This window comes from Hipposideros armiger, unplaced genomic scaffold (assembly GCF_001890085.2).
Source record: "Hipposideros armiger isolate ML-2016 unplaced genomic scaffold, ASM189008v1 scaffold_291, whole genome shotgun sequence".
NCBI lineage: Eukaryota > Metazoa > Chordata > Mammalia > Chiroptera > Hipposideridae > Hipposideros > Hipposideros armiger.
In genome coordinates, this window is record NW_017731641.1 from 2,294,290 (window position 1) to 2,310,590 (window position 16,301).

The 16,301-nt window shown below is 51.9% G+C and overlaps 1 protein-coding gene and 1 long non-coding RNA gene across 4 annotated transcripts in view; one reads left to right on the top strand and one right to left on the bottom strand.

Moving 5' to 3' along the window:
• Positions 1 to 6: 6 nt before the first annotated feature.
• Positions 7 to 3,918, top strand: LOC109391358 (uncharacterized). Its single transcript, XR_002125794.1, has 2 exons — positions 7 to 2,973; positions 3,349 to 3,918. It is a non-coding gene; the product is annotated as an uncharacterized LOC109391358 (long non-coding RNA).
• Positions 3,919 to 6,116: 2,198 nt separating this feature from the next.
• The window catches only part of SLC37A2 (solute carrier family 37 member 2), a 26,397-nt gene continuing 16,212 nt past the window's right edge, over positions 6,117 to 16,301 (bottom strand). Inside the window, exons 5-18 of one of the 3 annotated variants that reach the window (XM_019658886.1) lie at positions 15,904 to 16,039; positions 15,400 to 15,476; positions 14,443 to 14,609; positions 13,930 to 13,967; positions 13,494 to 13,646; positions 13,171 to 13,261; positions 11,617 to 11,679; positions 11,193 to 11,278; positions 10,658 to 10,706; positions 10,405 to 10,478; positions 10,064 to 10,142; positions 9,827 to 9,924; positions 9,517 to 9,581; positions 6,117 to 7,791 (exon numbers count right to left, since the gene is read on the bottom strand). In XM_019658886.1, the coding sequence (XP_019514431.1) occupies positions 7,776 to 7,791; positions 9,517 to 9,581; positions 9,827 to 9,924; positions 10,064 to 10,142; positions 10,405 to 10,478; positions 10,658 to 10,706; positions 11,193 to 11,278; positions 11,617 to 11,679; positions 13,171 to 13,261; positions 13,494 to 13,646; positions 13,930 to 13,967; positions 14,443 to 14,609; positions 15,400 to 15,476; positions 15,904 to 16,039 (1,192 nt within the window). In that variant the 3' untranslated portion in view covers positions 6,117 to 7,775. The other 2 variants (XM_019658885.1, XM_019658887.1) reach the window with 2 other exon arrangements.

Consider the following 16,301-nt stretch of genomic DNA (forward strand, 5'->3'; position numbering starts at 1 on the left):
GGTTATTTTAATGTGATGATTTGGAAGACTTACTGAGGTGCTGGTTACTGTCCACTCTGTGCATACCATGCCACAGAAGTCACTACGGGCAGCGGTGTCACTGCAATCTGCCCTAATAAAGCGATACATGCCAACCAGAGGACTGGCTCTCACTTCGAACTCTTAGCCAGAGTTTTCTGAATCTATTTCTGTATTTCAAATTGACTTAGGGATTAGAGGAAGGGTATGGAAGTGTTGATTGTTTGTCTTGCTGCTATGTATCTCCGGATTCTGTTTCTCCCAGAATTTGGTGGCCTCTTAACTACCATAAGAATCCATTTGGGGTTATTGTTATCCATTTCGTCTTTGTAGCCCTTTCTCCAAAGCTGGCGAGGAATGTATATTCCCAGGGTTAGATATAACTTTATACCTGTCTTGGACTGAAAAGAAACCACACTGAGCTTTGTGGAATTTTGATTGTGAGTGTGAGGAAGTTAGGGCCACTTCTCAGCTTTCTCTCCTGGATTCTGTTGTCATGGTAGCAAAGGTACCCAGTCCCTGCCACCCCCGCAGGGGTTAAGCTCTACACTAAAAATGGAGACTGATGACTTTGGGGAGTCATGTGCTGTTGAGGGCCAGGCGCAATTATCCCTACCCTCGAACTCTCTCTTATTCACTTTGGAAAAACTTTACAGATAAGGCTTTGTCCCAGAAAGCTTCAAAGAAAATAGTTTCTCAATCTGGCTTAGAGTCCTTAGGTAAGAAAAGAAAGAAGACACATGTGCCCGCCCCCCATCAGGCAACTGGAGGGAAAAAGGAGCATGCAGAAGTGTTGGAGGAAGTGGGCCAAGCAGGAGAGCGATGCTGTTATTCCTCCCTGGACACCAACACTGAAGCCCCCCGATTCCAGCGAGTCTGTGCGGAGATGTTTAGCCAGCCCAGAGCAGCATGGACTCCTAACCACGCACAGGCTGCCCCTCGTCAACTTCTCCTGAGAGACTTGCTGAAAAAGCAAACCTGGGAAAACCCTTGTAGGTTCCTGACTATGAGTCCATCTTTTTTATTCCCCAACAAAGGTGTCCAACTATTAGATCAATGGGTAGCGGCTAATTGAAGTTTTGGGTTACTGCTGACATGGAGAAAACTGTGTTATGGTTGGAAACTAAATTCCTTCCCAAACGCTACTGCTGTCCAATTTTTGTTGTTGTTTTCACATATGTAAATGACAGGCTTGTGTGTTAAGGGCACAAATCATACTTGGAACCAAGTATTTTTTTTAGCTCAGCCTGCCTTCTGTAGACTCTGTCCGTAACTACCAGCTGTGGTGAAATGAATGCTAGATTACTTTCTACCTTCATACTCAAAGCAGTCATATCCAACCACCCCTAAAACCTCACAGTGTTGGGAGAAGTAGAAGGCTGAGAGGCCACAGAATGAATTTCACTGGGAGTTCTACATGGGGCACCCCTATAACCAGTGTCTGATATGGCACCCCTTGTGCACATGGCTTTCCTGGAGGTTGTGCTTAAAGAGAAACAGAAATTATCTTAGTGTCCCATTCATCATTCTTCGATCAATGGCCTTAGAGCAGGCTGTGCTATACTGTTTCCTAACCCAGAGGAATCCTGTGGCAAAGAGACTGTGGTGATCCCCACTGTTTAAGAAGGTGGAGAGGGAAAGTCAGTCAAGGTTTCTATATAAGAACACAGGCTATATTTCTTAGCCTTTTAAAATTGTATCCTAACAAAAGTTCAATTAGGACACCACCCTGCCCCACAGTGCAGACATTTGTCCTATCCACTAGGTGGCGCTGTGCCTTATGTTTTAGAAGTCTCTCAAGCACGCAAAACACGCCAGGTAATTTTTTTTGACAAGTTCCTTAAATCCTTTACTTATAAAGATGAAAGTAAAGCTAACATTCACAGCTGATGCACGATATCAGATATTTAATCTAAAAATTCATCAAAATTATTGGACAGTGTTCAGTTCCCAGGGCCTGCATACCCATTCACGCCTGCTGCATACTCTGGCGTGGCCGTTCATTCAGCGTTACTGTTGCTGTTGGGTATAAAGCTCCTAGCGGTGTGAGCCAATCCGAGAACTAGGCTCTGAGGTGTCTAGGCTGTCTTCCTAACGCCATCCTGGAGTGAAGGTGTCCAAATTACGTTTAAATGTTTTTATTCTAACAAAGTAATCCATTTCTAGTTCTGTTCTCTAAGACATAAACTTTATATTTAATCAACTCCAGCTCATTGTGGCTGCAGTTGAAGTGTTTTTGTTTCACTTTGATTTTAATTCAATGTGTAAAGAAACCTGCTGCACTTATTTGACAGATGAGAAGCAGGCAGAGAGATAAAGGGATTTTAAAAGTTTCACAGCTAGTTAGAAGAGGGGCTCAAACTTGACACCAGGGTTCCTGATACCTCATTTGTCAGAGAGTTTAAAGATCATTTTTGACTTTCAAACAATGCCTTATTTTTACGTTGATTAATACTGTTTCTTAGCTATTTGTACCCACCATTTCCCTAACCTGTATCCAACAAAAGGTAGTAGTTTCATTAAAGAATTCCTAATTAACACTTGCAGTACAAATAACAAACATTTTATCTTAACTTCTTGGATTTGGCTGTTGTTATGTAGAAGCAAGTTTCCAGATGTGGGAACCGGAACTGTATAGGAATGAATCGCAGGAAGTACTGATTATCCTCAAAGGGGCATAAAACTCAGGATTGGAGGGGGTTTTATAGTTCATGGAGTTCAATCTTTGATCTGTATTCCCATTCCAGTTCTTGGGACTATTCCGTTTTCACATGCTGAAATCACAGTTTTTATTATATTTAGCAAACATGTGCTAGACATTTTTCTAAGTGCTTTGTAAGTAATACATAATCTTCCTAATCCTTATACATTACTTTGTAAGTAATGTATAATCCTGTGACGTAGGTACTCCTAATATCCCCATTTCACAGATGGGAACAGGCACAGAGAAGTGAGGTGATTTGCCTGAGGGGNAGAAGCAAGTTTCCAGATGTGGGAACCGGAACTGTATAGGAATGAATCGCAGGAAGTACTGATTATCCTCAAAGGGGCATAAAACTCAGGATTGGGGGGGGGGTTTATAGTTTATGGAGTTCAATCTTTGATCTGTATTCCCATTCCAGTTCTTGGGACTATTCCGTTTGCACATGCTGAAATCACAGTTTTTATTATATTTAGCAAACATGTGCTAGACATTTTTCTAAGTGCTTTGTAAGTCATACATAATCCTCATAATCCTTATACATTACTTTATAAGTAATGTATAATCCTGTGACGTAGGTACTCCTAATATCCCCATTTCACAGATGGGAACAGGCACAGAGAAGTGAGGTGATTTGCCTGAGGGGTTAGATAAGAGTCAGGATCTGAAGTCAGGCAGTTTGGCTCCAGTCTAAGCTCTTAATGACTTTATACTATGTTGCTCCATAAATTGAAAACAAAGAAAAAAGGAGGGACCAAGATCAGGTAATGCAACTCTAGCTGATAGAAATACCGAGGAGAAGCAGCTGAGTCTAGTGGAAAATCTAGAATCTTAGAGATTGGCCAGCAATCTGGGCAAAGCAGTTAAATGCCATGCGGGTCCTCAGAGACAACTTCACTGATCGGCTCTGTGTCTTCGAGGGGTCTTTGCTCTCTCTGTTAGGCTTTGGCTTCCTCCTTGCTTAGCTATACGAAACAATGGGGCAGCTCCTAGACTGAGTTTTCAAGAAGGACTTACACAGCAATCTCCCTCTTAAGCACTGTCCACCTGGATAGTTTGATATACTTGGGTTGGTTTTCAGAGGTGCCAATGGAAGAATCAAAGCCACAAGCCAAGAATGTGTGTATTTCTTTATCTCTGTCTCTAGCAGATCATGGTGCTTGCTGTTAAAAAGGAAAATAAACAAAACAAAAAACGTTTCCAAGCCCCTTCGATTCTCACCCCCACCCGAACATACACCCTTGTCTCAGTTTCCTAGGACCTAAGAAATGACAGTAGGGATCCGACAAAGGGCCCAACACCACGGGCAGAACGACAGAGTGCATTTTTCTGGGTTCCATCATCCTGGTGGGTATAGTAAAGGGTGTGCACTTAGTCCTCCTGCCTGCGGAGAACACTTGGGGTGGTGGGTGGCATGTGCAGCAGATAGGCGGTACCTAAATACTACCCAGGCAGCCCCTCCACTGGTGTTTTAATCTTTGGGGATTTCTTGGTTTTCCTGTCTTCAAATTGATGTTGCCCCGGTTTCACACTGAGAACATGTCATAGTTTCCTATTACTGCTGTAACAGATCACCACAAACTAAGTGTATTAGAACAAGACACATTTATTATCTTACAATTCCGGAGGTCGGAAATCTGCAGTGGGCTCCATGAAGCTCCAACAAAGGTTTTGGAGGCGCTAGAGGGGAATCGCGTTTCCTTGCCTTTTCTAGCTCCTGGAGGCTGTCCACATTCGGTGCACCCTTCCTGTATCTCCAAAACCAGCATCTTCTAATCTGATACCTGACACTCTCGCCTCCCTCTTTGATATATAAGGAGCCATGTGATTACATTGGGCCCACCCTGCTAATCCAGGGTAGTCTCCCCAGCTCATGGTCCTTCATCACATCTGCAGCCTCATCCGCCATGTAAGATAATGTAGTCTCTGGTTCTGGGAATTAGGATGCGACCGCTTGGGTGGAGGGCCTCATTCTGCCTACCACAGAATAGATGGGCCCATCTTCCGGTTCTAAGGATCACCTCCTTCCACCCTGCTTCCATCCTCTCCCTATTCCCAGTCCATAATACACAAGGCCCACCCCTTTATCTCTAGCACCCCTCTCCAGTTCTCAGGGCTCCCACCCCGACACACATGATGTGTTAAGAATTTCCTTCCCCCCAACTTCAGTTTTCGCGGTAGCCTGAGTGCTAAGCTCTACCAAGAGCTGCTTTCCCGTTCTTTTCGTTGCTGCTTTCCTCCCGCTGCTCCCTCACCAGCCCAGCCTCCCAATGGATCACTAAAGGAGAAATGCAAAGAGTTATTGCTTTTTAATTACAAGTGCTATTGTAACATCTATAAGGAAGAACACTTTAAGCTTAATTGAGACCAAATGTGAAGTTAAATTAAATGAATAACTAATTAATGTAATGTTCTTACATTAGCCCCGAGTGAGTGCTGAGACCCAGGGAGAAGGCAGGTACCAGGCCTCCGGGGAACAGACAGTGCCCAGAGCTGAGGTGGGGCCGGGAACCTGGCACCTGCGAGACGTGTGTGGGAGGTCGGACCTCAGGTCGGACCCCCAATCTTTGGTATTTCCCCGAACTCCCACCTACAGCCCACGTCCTCGTTTCGGAGGCCAGGCTCCGAGCTCCCACGTGACTTGGGCCTGTCCCCAGTGCCACTCATCTGTCGGCATGAGCGGCTGTGTCCTGCTTATTCCCAGCCCCTACGCCTGACACACGAGGGCTGCTAAGTATTCACTTCCACCCTCTTCTACTTGCCCTCACTGCCATAGCGCCCTAATCGCCCACGTCCTATTCATTCTTTCTTCCTACGCCTTTCACATCTAGTCAGTCCTCCTGCTGCCATTGGGATCACCCTCCTGCCAGCCCCATCCCTTCAGGGCTGGACAAGTGGATGGCCAAGTCTCCACTTGAGTCACTGTCCCTGGTGTTTTTTCCTGCATTGTTTATAAACGTCATTTTCATATTCCTATCTTCTCCCCTCACTAGACAAGGTCCTCAAGGGCGGGGAGTGTCTTATACCCATTTGTCTCCCTTCCCACCAGTCTTCTGAGGTAGGTAGTGTGAGTACTATTTTCTAGACCAGGGGTCGGCAAACTTTTGAGACAGAAGAGCCGCCAGGGGTCAGCAAACTGCGGCTCGTGAGCCACATGCAGCTCTTTGGATACATACATGTGGCTCTGAAGTAAAATTGAAAATGAAAATAAAACTATCATAGTTTCATTTACAATATTACTTTAAATTTTCCTTATTTGTAAAAATATATTTATGGCTCTCAAATAACTTTTAAATTGCTGTGAGGGACAGGATTGGCTCTTCCAGGGGTCGGCAAACTTTTGAGGCGGAATGTACCCAAAGAGCCGCATATGGCTCGCGAGCCGCAGTTTGCCGACCCCTGTTCTAGATGAGGAAACAGGCTTAAAGCTAGTAAGTGGTGAGGCTGGAGGACAGAAGACCTCAAAAGCGCCAGAGAGGAACAATAGCCTCCCTCCTACTCTGACCTGTCTGCAGTGGAAGGAAAGCTGACAGTTGGCAAGTGAAGAAACCTCTGCTCTTCCGTCCCCCTGAGGGACCACAAAAGGGAGCCCAGGTGCACGCTGGGCTCCACTATGGGGTTATGGCACCATCTAGTGGCTCCCCTGAGGGATGATGTCAGATAAACCTTTCTAGTCTTGAAAGAAGCATTCCTGAATAGCGAGCACAATACCACGCGCTCCGGCTGCTGTCCTGTGGGGCCTGAGGACCAGCGGTCCCCGACTGGCTCCTGCTTTCAAAGCCAGAGTATCAAGCACTTGGAGACGTATGTCTATGTCACCACTGGCGTGTGTGCAACCCATTTCAGCGTGGAGGGGTTTGTATCCAGCTAACGCGCTGGCCCACCCAGTGTCCCAGTTAATGCAACAGTTATATCTTACGTGAGGCTCCAAGTTCCCGGTTTGCCCCACAGGTCATCCATGTTGTCATGACCATCTCCTCTGGGAATGACCGTTGTAACCAGCCCCAGCACACAACCTGGTGGTCCTGGGACCCTGCCTCAGCCACCCATGGGAGCCCTGACAAGAACTAGCCAGCAAAAGAAATCTATTGATGCTGACAGGCGGCATCAGAGGTCCGACAGAAATGCCAAGAGCTCGCCTGCCTTGGAGCACACTGGGATGTGAGGTGGACAGAACACGTCCATCAGGAACCCAGGGGAGAAGAGGCCTCTACGCAGAGCTCCTGGAAGCCACACATGTCAAGGCTCCTGAAAGAAACAACCTTGTCACCTTGGCGCCTGCGCTCAGGGTGTAGGTCCTTTTTCTGTGTCCCCTGTGTACCCCGTTCCCAGAGTAGAGCTGGCATCCAGTGAGCACTCAGTAACCACTGGCACTTCTTTATCAAAACACTGGTGTTTTTATCAAAACGCACTTATTTTTCATTCATGGCCCTCCCCACCCCTCACCCCACAGCACTGCCCTCGCGTGTCGTCTTCCACGCGGACATGGAGAGCTGGGATGAGGGTAAGGCAAGGGAGGCCCTCACTCTCAGGGCCTGCACAGGTACCAGCCCAAGAGTGCCACTTCCCTGGCTCCACGCTAGTCCCGGCCCTGGAGGATACAGACGTAATGCTTTCATCCAAACAGGTCAGGCGTTAGAAACAGGATCCCATGGAGAGAAAAGGAATTGCAGACAAAGGGACGGTGAGAGGCTGGGCAGCTCTGAAGTCGGGTCAGGATCCCACCTAGAGGTGCAGGCTGATGACAGAGGCTCAGATTTAACACCAGGAGGAGGAGAGATGTGCCTTTTCCAGGCTTCGGCCCTGTGGAGCCTCTGCCTTCTGTCCTGGAACCTGAACAAGCAGGAATCTGAGCAGATCTTTCCCTTAGCAGGATGGAGACACCACTCAGCTCCGGCCGCCGCCTTCCTGTGGAGACCATGCCCTTAGCATGGGCGGGCTGGTGTTAGGTCAGGAGGCTTTGCCTCAGCAGTCTGTGGTAGTTTCGATTGTCTTCCCCGGGGGAGCATTTTGGGACCCAGCTGGGCCCCTCCATGCTTCTCTTCCAACCGGGGCCTCACATTTCTTTATACCTGCGTGAGGAGGAGAGAGGCAATGAAAGAGAGAGTGAGACACAGGTTAATAAGCTCCTGCCCCAGTGGTGGGGACAGGGAAGGCGGGTTCCTTGGGCCCCTTAATAATTGCCTTTCATCCCTATTCTCTATAATCAGGGCTCCCTCTCACCTCTTCAGCAGGAAATAGCAAGCCAGATAAAATTACAAACCTTACAATATTTGTACCACATTTGACAGCTTTACAAAGCAGTATCACATATCCCACCTTGTCTCAGACTCAGATCAGCCCTGTCCGGGGTTTAGGGATAAGTGTCCGCAATTTTACACATAAGGATGCAGCAGGTCAGAGACTCTGCCCAAGTTAAAGGTGAGCAGAGAAGTCAGGACTGTCCTGGGATTTCTGGTTCCGAGTCCATGCTCCCCCTGCCCTAGCGAGTTACTCCGCTCCCCAAACATGGCCTTTCAGAGAACGACCAGCTTACAGAGAAGCACAAACCCCACACACCAGGGACTAGCTGAAGCCTTAGGTATATGAGTCCCACGCCGAGTCCTGAGCCTCCGTTCTCTCTTCTCTAAATGAGCATATTTACCTCTCAAGGTGACGAGGAGGTAAGCTAATATATCTGAAGTCAGGCTCATTCCAAGCACAGAGCAGATAAGTACATGTTGACTTCTTCCCTTTCTGCCTCTTTCCTCCTCCGTCACCCCCACCCCAGGCTCCCCTCGTGCCTGGCCCAGGGAAGGCAGGTGGACGGAACACTAGCCACGTGATCCAGTCCCCCTGCTCCTCCAGGGCAGGGCAGAGACTGTGAATGCCTCCTGCTCCCAGTTTTTCTCCCCTGAACCTGGATGACACCTTCCTTAAAGGGAAGTACTTCTCCAAATAGTGTGCTGGTTACCATAACCCTACATTTACCACCCAAACCAAGACGACAGCTCTGCCAGCTCCTCATTTGCAAGAGCCTCCTGCTCAGAAGGGGAGCCAGAAAGGCCAGGAGACACCTCAGCACCAGTGCAGCCTGGCCTCTTGCCGGCCCGGCCACAGCCACCAACCTCTCGGTACAGGCTCCACACCCACCACCACCAGGTGACAGACAGACAGCACACCAGCCAGCCACCAACACTGATTCAATTTTGTCCCAGAGGCTTTGATTGGTAGTTGCTTCTTTCTGTACATCCCAGGCAGAGGGGCTAGTGACCTTGGTTTCTAATCTTCAGGAGCATTTGCAGCTCTGAGTCCGAGTTCAGGCAAGAAACTACAATATTTCCCTGGACTCTGCCTCCTCTGTCCTGGGGGTACGTCCAAAGCCCGACTGCTCTGCCTGAGAAGAAGCTGCCATGTTTGGTGGCAGCTCAGGCCTCTTAGGAAACGCTTCCCAAGCAACATGCTCTGCTCGGGTTGCTTGGCACTGGCCCCCAAGAAGAAAGAGTTGGAAAAATCACACTGAAGGGGAGAGGATTTGCATGCAGGCCCCGCTCTGATGGCACATCAGTCACAGACTTGAAGAAAATACTCACAAAAGTCAGGGACTGGAGAAAAATACTACCGCGTGGGGGCTAAGGCCAGACAAGAGCTACGGAGACACACGGGACAACAGAGGGCAGGTTAGCGGGGGCAGGCAGGGCGGGTGTTCACGGAGCCCATCCAGGGCCAGCTCTGAGTTCCGAGGTCTCGGACTGGGCCCAGCCCAGAGCACCTGAAGTGAGGTGGGAGGTGGGGCTCTAGCTCTCCGGAGGACTCACCCTGTGCCTTTGCTCAGGGATGACTTCCAGGCCAGGATCTCTTTGTACACCAGCCGGCAGAGGAGCTGTGGGGGAAGGGAGGGCACGAGGTTAGTCCCCAGCGCTGGTGACCAGTGGGCTGGTGCAAGGGAAAAGGCTGAGCACACAGCTTCATTCAGCAGGGGTCACCCATGGGTGGACGGGGGAGTGATCCTGAGCAAAGGGCTGCTGTCCCAGAGCTCCTGTGGACAATGCTTTGGACCTTCAGAATTTTAGCCTGGCAAGACAGGACATCTCCCAAGATCCATCTGTGCACCCCAAGAACTCTTACCAAGCAGGCCAAGACGTCAGCAGAGATGAGCATGTAGAAGACGTTGTTCCAGCCTGTGGGGGAAATGAGCCCGGCCAGCAGAGGCCCCAGAGCTGCACCTGTGTGAAGCACAGTGTTAGAGCAGGGTGCCCGCCAGGGAACCCCGGACCCCCGCCAACATGATGGCAGCTGCCCCAGGAGTGTGCCCAAGACAAGGCCCAGTGCTCGGCTGCCGGGAGCCAAAAGCTAGTCACAGACCTATGGACCCGGTGCCGTCGATGATGGCCGTGACGGTGGACAGTGCCTTTGCGTTGCCCTTCAGGCTCTTGTGAGTCCCCTGGGGAAACAGAGTAGAGTAAAGACCCAAACCAAGAGGCAGCGCCAAGCAACAGGATGGGAGAGGGGTTGACTCCGGGATAGGGGGCATCAGGGCTCAGAGTGGAGAGGAAAGGGCAGTCGATGGCAGATTCTGAAGGACTTTGAGGATCGCTACAGGCCAAGGGAGGAGGAAAGGGCTGTGGGGAAAACGGACGTGGAGACCGAGGCCCTGACCAAGCCCCCAAAGTGATCCCTGGCTCCTGGGAGGCAGCCTCACCTACCAGGTCCGCTGAGACAGCAGTGGTGATGAGCGAGTAAGGACCATTGACCAGGGCCCCGCAGATGATCAGCATGACTGAGGCAGTAACAGAGACAGCCCAATGAGAGGTGAGGGGCCACCACCAGCCCCAGCCCCAAAGCAGGTGAGAGCTCCTGGTGTCTGGCTGAGAACCTCCACGTCCCTGTGCCTCCCACCAACGCCCCCAAGGCAGTGCCTTTCCGATGACCTGATGGGACTTGCAGCCATCTCCTCACCTATAGAGCTTCCAATCCCATTCTGGCCGAAGCGGTTGTACAGGAACAACTGAGAGAGGAGAAGGGGACAGGCAGAGTCACGCCCAGGCTTCCCACGGGCCAGCTGTGTTAGACTGGAGCCCGGAAGTCCGGAACAACACTGTCCTGCCCAGGACCCCACAGGCCACTTTTCTCCTTTTCCTTCTCACACCCAGACCTCTCAGCCTTTAAATGTCCCAGGGAGGGGAGGCCTGAGATGTGGTGATTTCTTGTTTCCCTTATCCCAGAAAGTCTTCTCTCACATCTAGCCTCCAACTCTTATTCTTTCCTTGGTCAAAAAGTGTACCAGCTGGTCTCCCCTTCTCCACCGTGGCCAAGTAGCCACGAATCCCTTTCCAAAACTCTCCATCTGGGTCTCTTTCCTGTGCTGACCCTGGCTTCTCCTCCCTGAGCTGTGTGCAGGGATGTACACACACGCAGAGACAGGTGTGTTTGTAAATGCCCAGGTGCCCATGGTCCAGCGGCCACACGCAGGCACATATGAGGTTATACACACCATGGGGGCAGCCAAGATCAGCATGATGCAGCAGGTGGTGGCCCTGCCATTGGTGTAGTCAGAGATGAGCCCCGCCAGGATGCCACCTGGAACACAAACCAACTTACCCACGGCCACCCCAGGCACGATCCAGCCTCCCACCCACATGGTATCCCAAGCTGGGCCCCATCACTCCACCCAGCACTGGTCTGGACCTAGACATCAAGAAGCAGCAGAGCATCTCCCTCTGAAGCCCTCCCTGGATCCACTGCTGACAGGAAGACGAAACACGAGGACCATCTTTCTTAGAACCACCTCACTGGACAGGAGCCCTTTTTTTCTCTGATGTTACATGCCTGGGTCACTTCCCATGGGACCTTCTTTCTACACCACCACCAGAGAAAAGGGGAATGCAGCCTATGGGCAGAGCAGGGCAGGACCTCACCTATGATGCCACCAACATCAAAGAGTGTAGATAGGTCCCCAGCATCCTTGGCACTAAAGTGAGCTGTGGAAAACACAAATATGTGGTCAGACCTGATGAGTCAGGGCAAACACCCTGGAGTGTCACAGCTGGAAAAATCAGATCACGTGAGCCAAGCCTACTGCCCCCCCTTTTCAGAGGAAGTAGTGGGGACCCGTGGGAAGTCACCGACCAGGCTCACAGGTGAGTTTGCAGCAGTTTGTGACCAGACGCCCTCTCTGGCCCCCAGTCCTGTACTGCCTTCTCCTCCTGCAGGATGGCCTCGACCTCTCAGACTAGCCTTCACCTGAAAGCACCGGGGTCTGGCCTGTGAGCCCTGTCCCGCTGGACCACCTTCTCCGGGGGCACAACTTCTCTCACTGAGTCTCAGCCCATCCAGCGGTTCCTGCTCTGCTCCCAGCTGAGTGGCAGGCCTCCACAAGGAGGCTTTGCATCCATTTGAGGTCTCTGCCAATCAACAGAGCCAGAAAAGAGACTCACAGGAAAATGAGAACCTCAGGCCCCAGGCTGTGCTCTAGGATTAGGAAAGGAATATCCAGAAGCTTGAACTGTAGCCCAACCCTCAAGCTTGACTCATACGCTGAAGTCAGCACCAAGACTACAAAACAGAGTCCCTGTGTCCACGAAACTGCCCTGGGGCTCCACCTCTATCTTTGCACAAGGCCTCTCAGGTAGAGCTGTGGGGCAGGTTACAGCTTGAAATTTGGCCCCGACTAATCCCCATGGTATCCTGTTCAGAGAAAGTGCAGGGTACAGCAAGGCAGCCTTGATCCTTGGCCCTCCCATAGGGCCTGGAGGGAGCAGGGCAGCCTGGGGCAGGGCCTCAGCCCTGGTGGAACGCTGGGGCTCGGGGGCTACGGCAGGGGTGCTGCTCCCTGACACAGTAGCCACCTGACCTATGGAATAGCAGATACCCAGGCCAGGTGGACGTAAACATTGTTTTCAACCACAAAAAGTGACCTCTCCTCATCTGTCCGTCCTTGGGCAGGGCGAGGGCAGGGAGAGCAGGTCCATGAGGGGCAGTGCAGCCGACCCAGCACAGGACAGAATCTCATGAGGCTCCCGGAAGCCCCTTGGGAGAGGAGAATAGTGTTCCCACCAGGCTACAAGCAGTGGGGGTGGCATACCAGGCCTCTTCCTTGGGTTGGGGGACACTCAAGGGACTCCAGGAGGCATTAAAAAAGCAGACCTTTTCTAGCACCCTCCAATCCCGCTCACCTATGAGCCAAGTAGGCTGGGGGTGGGTTTCTCCTACACTGAAGGCTGGAGAAGTTAGGGAAGATCACAGAACAGAGCTTTGAGTTCCTATCCCCCAACTCAGTTCCACGGGAGGAAAGGTGGCTGGAATCAGGGCCTCAGAGGTACATAGTTCAACTTCCCATTAAAAAAAAAAATCTCCTTTTGCCCTAAGAGAGGTTCAGTGGAGATCCCCCCCCCCCGTATCCAGGAATCGTATGCCTCACACGATGGGCTTCCTCTCCCATCACGGACCCTTCGTTCTTCCCTGGTCCTTACCCACATTGAAGATGTAGAGGGGCAGCCAGTAGAGGAAGGTGTAGCTGACCAGCTTGGCAAACAGCAGGCACAGGGAGAACTCGATCACGCCCTGGAGAGCAGAGCAGAAGGCACGATGGAAAGAGGGCAGGAAAGGCTTGTCTGGGGCAGCCCCAAGGGGCGGCTGAGTGCCACCCCGGAACTTTCCACCCCTCACCACATAAAGCACCTCAAGTACACATCCACTCTCAAGAAAAGCAATGTGGCCTGCTGTTCCAGTGCTGTGTCAAGACAAGCCTTCCTTCTCACCCACCCTTCTCCCCTCCACTCCCCCCACTTCTCACCGGGATCAGGAGCGCCCCAAAGAAGCTGATGGCAACAGGCTGAGCACTTGGCTCCTTGGAGCATTTGGTAGCCGTCTCCAGGCTGCTCTCCTGGTGACCGTAGGGGCTGTGCCCAGGGTCCTCAGGGTTGTTCTGGTTTTCTTCTGGCCCATCCTAAACAGAGATGAGACCTTGCTGTGGGCATCCACATACCACCTCCTGCCCGCTGGATGGACGGCCCACATGGGAGGCAGGGACTCCGAAGCTGGAAGGGGTGCTTTTTCCTCTCCCGGTCTGGACTAACTTCCTGCAGGCCATGGGGCTGTTGCGGCGCCTACCAAGGGCCTGACACTGGGCCTGTGAAGTACTATGGGCTCAAGGTGCCCCCCTCCAATGCCCCAGTTCTATCTGGGGATGGAGTAGGGGGGAAGGGCGTGGGCTGGGGGCTCACACTCACGTGGTGCTGAGGCGAGGCGCAGTCCACATCTTCTGGGTCTAAAAAAAAAACCTTCTAGGAGGCTTTCCTCAGGCCAGGCCCGCCGCTTGCACTGGGACTAGTCCCCACCCCTAAAGCCTCCTGGGATTTCTGTTCTCTGGCCACAAAGTGGCCCTACTACCTGGCCTAGCAGACGCACAGGCTGTCAGGGAATGGGGGTGAGAACAGCAAATGTGGGGAGTGTCCTGTCCACCCCACCTTCCCCCTTCTCACCCCTCAGATTCAGCCAGCATTTGCCAAGCACCAACTAGGGGCCAGGAGTCCTAACTACCCGTCTTAGTGAAACCTTCCACAGCCCTGAGAAGTACATGCTGTTAGTCTTATTTACAAATGAGAAAACTGAGGCTCAGAGAGGTTGCTTGTCCCAAGTCACACACCAGGTCCTCCAACTCTACGACCAGTAATCTCCCCACCGTAGCCAGCTGCCTTCTCCCAGAGTTATGGCCCCTGTGGCCGGGGGGAGGGTCCACTTACACTCGATGAGAAAGAGGAAGGTGATGATGCCCATGACAGCGGTGATGACGCCGGGTACTACGAAGGACAGACCCCAGTGATCGCTCACCCAGATGCCAGCGATCAGGGAGCCCAGGATGTTGCCCACGGATGTGTGGGAATTCCAGATGCCCATGATGAACCCCCTCCTGGAAGGAGGGAGGAAGGGAGGGAGGGAACGAGGGAGGGAGGGAGAGAACACAAGGAGGGGGACGGGAGAAGAGCAGAAAAAATTAAAAGGAAAGCATAGGGTTATTTGCAACTGGCCTGGCCATGTGCAGAAAACTGGCTGCCTACAGCCTCCATGCCAGGGAAGTGGGAGAGGGGTGGGTGGGGCCAGCGAGTGAGCGACAGCCCGGCCTGGGTTACCCGAGCCAGCACACAGGGCTTCCCAACAGCGCTCTTGCTGCCCCGAGGGGTGGAGTCCCAAACCCACTCTCTTCTCTCTGGGAACACTGGCAATGTCTGAAGAGTTTTGACTGTCACAGCTCTGGGTATGGTGGTGGCATCTAGTGGGGGGATGTTGCTAAACACCCTCCAATGCACGGGATGGCCCCCGCAACAAATAATCATCCAGCCCCAAATGGCAATAGTGCCAAGGCTGCGACACCCTGCTCTAAAGCAATGTGTTTTTGCACACAAGCCAGTTCAGGAAAAAACAATACAGTTTTATAGGCTTCATTTTTCTCTTCATGCAAAATGGAAATTCCTCTATTATGGGGAAAACGCATAACAAAGGTTGCTATTTTATCAATGGAAAATCAACACTGCTACTGAGTCACTGAAATGTTTGTATCTCACTCAGCACGTGAAAGTCAGCAAGAGGGAGGCAAGTTTCTAATCCCTCACCTTGAAGTTATATTAGGAGGTCACAGGTGACCCCGCACTACCCCAGCCCTCCTAGGGAACCTCCAGCTCCCACTCTCTTGTCACACTCACTTCCCCTTCCCGAACCAGTTGCCAACGCAGGTCACAACTGAGGGCCAGCCTGTGGTCTGGACGAGTCCATTAAAGATCTGCAAGGAGAGGGGAGTCAGGTGGGACAGGCCCCAGGTGTGCTGCCAGCTCCCTGCTCTGATCCCTCCCGGGCTGAGGAGGTTCAATATCACGGTTGAGGGGGCCCCCCAATTTCCCCTTCCTTCACACACATGCACACCCCCACCCCCGAATGCCCTCTGGCCCAAGATCTTTCCCTGCAGAAACCCAGCCTCTCAGGCATCTCAGATGACCTCAAGGTGGTGCTCAGCGCGGCATGCTGAGCAAGCAAATGCATGACCCACGGGGTGGGACGTCAGACCCTGTGCAGCAGAACAGAGGAGCACTGGGCGGGCGGGGCAGGAGGTCTTCCGGGACTAAACCTAGGAGTGGCTGAGAAGGACTAGAGCCTCCAGGATCCTTTCTGTGCGGGGAACAGAGGCCCAAGGGCAAGACCAGGGCTCATACCTGCATGAGCACAAAGTACCAGAGGACATGGATGTCCCAGAAATATCCCAGGCCAAAGAGCGACGTGAAAAGGCCGCTGAGCAGCATTCCGGCCGAAAGGTAATAACGGAGGGGAAGCCGCTCGCCAAAAATCCCACTGGAGAAGAGAGAGTTGGATTCGTGGTTAATCCCCACTATCTGCACGCCTCATCCCTCTGCCTCCACGTTTTCCCCCCACCGCACCACTGGAGCGACTCTGGCCAAGGTCAGGGACACCCTCAGTCCTTTACTCACTAGGCTTCTCTGCTTTGTTTGACACTGCTGACCACACTCCTAGAGATGTTCTCTCCCTGGCCTGCACGACGACGTTACTGCTGCCCGTCTCACTCCCTCCCCCCACCCCTTGGCTGACCACGCCT